At 57.8% G+C, this 3,979-nt stretch overlaps 1 protein-coding gene across 1 annotated transcript; it reads right to left on the reverse strand.

Moving 5' to 3' along the window:
• Window positions 1-722: 722 nt before the first annotated feature.
• Window positions 723-2,703, reverse strand: LOC119285108 (3-ketoacyl-CoA synthase 1-like). The gene has a single exon (XM_037564324.1). The coding sequence runs from the start codon at window positions 2,547-2,549 to the stop codon at window positions 924-926; it is 1,626 nt and encodes a 541-aa protein (XP_037420221.1). The 5' UTR covers window positions 2,550-2,703; the 3' UTR covers window positions 723-923.
• Between the last annotated feature and the right edge of the window lie 1,276 nt (window positions 2,704-3,979).

A 3,979-nucleotide genomic window follows, 5' to 3' on the forward strand; every position in this document is an offset into this window, starting at 1 on the left:
TTTGGCTTGCTCTAGTGCATGTACTCATTGCTAGGTGGTGTACATACATGGATGTAATTTATTTTACTTGTAGTGTTCTTTGCACCATCGTGATATTTTATGAATAGTTTGCAAACTTTTGACAAAGATAATTAAACAAAATACCGTAAATCAGAGTAGGAGTAGACCGTACGCTTTCGAGTTTTCGACCGTTGCGTACAGCTATGAATGCAGAAAGTCAGAGGAGCGTTGAGTGATGGCCATGCAAAATAGACCGATGGACGCCGCAATTAATTTGCCGATGAACGACCTTCAACTGCATGGATTGGTAAGTCAATCCAACACCGAACCACCATACCAACATTAATCAAGCATGCCCCGAACTGGATGCTATTTTTCCACGGGGGCCAGAGAGAAGTCGTGCTCAAACAGACCCAAGTAATCGCTCATCATCATATGCTATACTACCTTACACGTTACACCAATGAGCATGCATGTCGAGACTCTTCCTCGGTTGGGCACACGCGGCAGGCGTGGTCAGCTCGTTCAGATGTAGGAAGAAACTGAACCGAGGGCCAGGGAAACCAAGGCCGTTAGCCGACCAGAAGAGAGCCGTGGCACAACGTTTTGGAAGGTTCAAGTGGCGAGCCCGCGAACTCAATCCATACGTTACGGACGAAACGGGGCCCGAGCGCCGGAGCAGCAATCTATCTAATCCAGGAACAGATCATATCATACAATCATGGCTGGAATGAAACCTCGTCGTATATATTTGTCGTTTATAATTCACACTTGAAGTACAAAAGCTGAAAACAACGGCACTGCTCGCCCATGGAACCTGAGGTACAGCCACCTACGGGAAACGAAATGCAGAAAAAGTATAGGAGAAAAGAATCATGTAATCTTCGTGTGGAGTCATGCGGCGGCGGCGTAGTAATGTATCGTCAGACGTAGGCCTTGGGCGGGTACTTGGCGACGCAGTCCGCCCACGGGTTGCAGGCCTTCTCCTCCGGCCCCGGGGGCGACACGGCCGGCACGTCGTGGAGCGCGCGCCACACCGCGCTGTTGCACTTGAACCCGGACCCGAAGCCGATCTGCCACACGCGGTTGCCGCGCTTCACCCGGCCCTTGGCCTCGGCGTAGGCCAGCTCGTACCACAGCGAGCTGCTGCTGGTGTTGCCGAACCGGTGCAGCGCGCACCTGCTCGGCTCCATGTCCTTGTCCTCCAGGCTCAGGCTGCGCTGCACCTCCTCCAGCACCGCCCGCCCGCCGGCGTGCACGCAGAAGTGCTCGAAGGCTCGCCGGAAGTTGGGGATGTAGGGCCGCACGCCCTTGGCGCGGAACACCCGGCGCATCATCAGCGACTTGAGGAACTTGAGCTGCTCGCTCAGGGGCAGCACCAGCGGCCCCAGCGTGGTGATGTTGGTCTTGAGCGCGTCGCCGGCCACCGTCATGAGCTCCCGCGCCAGCGACACGCCCACCTTGCCCACGTCGTCCTCGCGCTGGTACACGCACTTGAAGCACTCGTCCGTGGCGCCCTTGTGCGTCCGGACCGTGTGCAGGAGGCGGTACTTGGCGCGCCCGGCGTCCGCGCGCCGGTTCGAGAGCAGAGCCGCCGCGCCGCCCATGCGGAAGATGCAGTTGGAGAGCAGCATGGAGCGGTCGTTCCCGAAGTACCAGTTGAGGGTGATGTTCTCGGTGCTGAGGACGACCGCGTACGCGTTGGGGTTGGCCTGGAGCATGTCCTTGGCGAGGTCGATGGCGATGAGGCCGGCGCTGCACCCCATGCCGCCCAGGTTGAACGACTTGACGTCCTCCCGCATCTTGTAATGGTGGATGATCATGGACGCCAGCGACGGCGTCGGGTTGAAGAGGCTGCAGTTGACGATGAGGATGCGCACGTCGCGGCGCGGGTCGATCCCGGTGGACTCGAACAGAGCGTCCAGGCAGCCGAACATGACCGCCTCGGCCTCCAGCCGCGCCTCGGCCATGTTGAGCCTCGGCGGGCGCGCCTGGACGCCGGGGGGCAGGTACGTCTCGTCGCCGAGCGCGGAGCGGGTGGTGATCTTGGTCTGGAACGCGAGCGTCTCGTCATTGAAGCAGCCGGTGCTCTCGGTCATGTCGAGGAAGGCCTCCTTGGTGATCTTGTTCTGGTCCTCCGGCTTGTAGCACGCGAACTCGACGAGGTAGACCGGGCGAGGCCGCTTGAAGTAGTAGACGGTGAGCAGCAGCATGGCGGTGCCGAGCCAGGCGACGCAGCTGAGCAGGTCGATGGAGAGGTAGATGACGTCGAGGCGGACGAAGGAGTAGGCGGCCGCGGCGAGCACCGGCACGCACAGCATGGGCAGGTAGGACGTGAGGCTGCCGCCGTGGCGGAGCCCGAGCCTGACGTACTTGAGGTTGACGGAGCGGGCGAAGTCCGGGAGGCGGCGCCGGATCTTGATGATGATGCTGGTGGGCAGCCGCTCGGCGCCCTCGGACGAGGCCGCCGCCTGCGCGTCCCCGGAGAATGTCACCTCCGCCGTGAGGCGCTCCCGCTCCATGAAGGCCGCCGCCGGCGCAGACTCCATGGATCTCGAGACGTACTCGCGTGTCGATCGCCTTTGGTGTGAGTTGGACCGAGGCGCCGGAGCCGGAAGCGTGAGTTGGCCTCGGCGGGCGGCTCGGTATATATAGGGTGCGCGACCAACTAGACCGCGACGGTGGCCTCCCGGAACAAACTTGTGGCCTCTGCCGCTGCCGGGGCAGTCAAACTTATAGGCGCCCAAACCGTAAGGCGCGCACGGAAGCTTCGGCCGGCCCGTGTTCCATATAGGTGTACGTACCGGCGACGGCGGCAAAACGCGCGCTTAGTACGTGCCACGACTACAGCCCGGCCTGTACCTGCACCCAGACTCTTTTTTCTTCTGATGAAAACTACCCGTAGCCAAACTTGGTATACCGGTACAACTCCAAGTGACGACGCACTTGCTACCTGTACAGGAGGAGCTGTACGTATCGACCACGTCTAATTCCAATCCAAAAGTGTTACTGTTACGACGTCTCGCGGTGCTCATGGAGTCATGGATTGACCCGGAGGAGAAGAGGCGTCCGTCAGGCGGTGGGACCCGCAGTAAGCGAAGCGGAGAAAGAAAGAGACGGGTAGTAGACAGGTAGGGAGGGTGGCCTATTAATGGCGGTGGTTACCCGGGGCGCTCAACCACTCGGAATTAAGGAGGCACGCACAGGTAGACGACGCGTACAGTACTACTACACGGGCGGCGTCGTAGCGGCAGCGGCAGCGGCAGCCTCCAGCGAGCGATCCAACGGCGCGGCCGGCCGGGGACGACGACGACGGCGGACGCGCTGTTGCCTCTCTGCTCGTTCGATCGCGCTCATCAATTCATTCGGTTGACCTAGCTTTCTCCTTTTTAATTTAAAAACCACATCCGCGTGCGCCGCGAAGGAAAGAGGCTCGTGTTGGTTGGGCGAGCTGCGTGACAGGTTCTCCCCAGCGCTTCCGATGGCCAGCCGCTGCGCCACATGCGCTCATTCGGTCTATTCCGGTATATAAATACCGAAAACGTTCTGCATCGACATGTAGCTCGAGTGATTGCAGCTTGCGGAGGGTGGTGGTATATTTGGTGGTTGGATGGATGGATCAGTCGGACTGAGACTTGCATGAATGATCAAACTAGCTGCTCAAACTAGAGGTTTGTGTTTCCATTGTCTTTGTCCCTTCCTCGACTCGTCATAGTGGTAACATCACATATATCTAGGCAAAAAAGATGTTGTGGTAAGTAATTAATAAAAAAAGGAGCTTGTGGTAACATAATATGCTACCGTAACATCACACGTACGAAAGCAAAATGAGTCTACAACCTAATAAATAAGATGTTGTATGACACTACACATATATTACTATCCATTATAAAGATAGTAATACATGTTACTAGTCTAAATTACTCTCATTATGTTCAGCCATGCCTGGATGCTAGGTCCCGGGGTTAAGTTATGCTGG

The sequence above is a fragment of the Triticum dicoccoides genome, chromosome 4A (genome assembly GCF_002162155.2).
Source record: "Triticum dicoccoides isolate Atlit2015 ecotype Zavitan chromosome 4A, WEW_v2.0, whole genome shotgun sequence".
Taxonomy (NCBI): domain Eukaryota; kingdom Viridiplantae; phylum Streptophyta; class Magnoliopsida; order Poales; family Poaceae; genus Triticum; species Triticum dicoccoides.

What these genes read in the sequence shown, in the direction of transcription:
- LOC119285108 (XM_037564324.1), bottom strand. Translation starts at nt 2,549, where the DNA reads ATGGAGTCTGCGCCGGCGGCGGCCTTCATGGAGCGGGAGCGCCTCACG.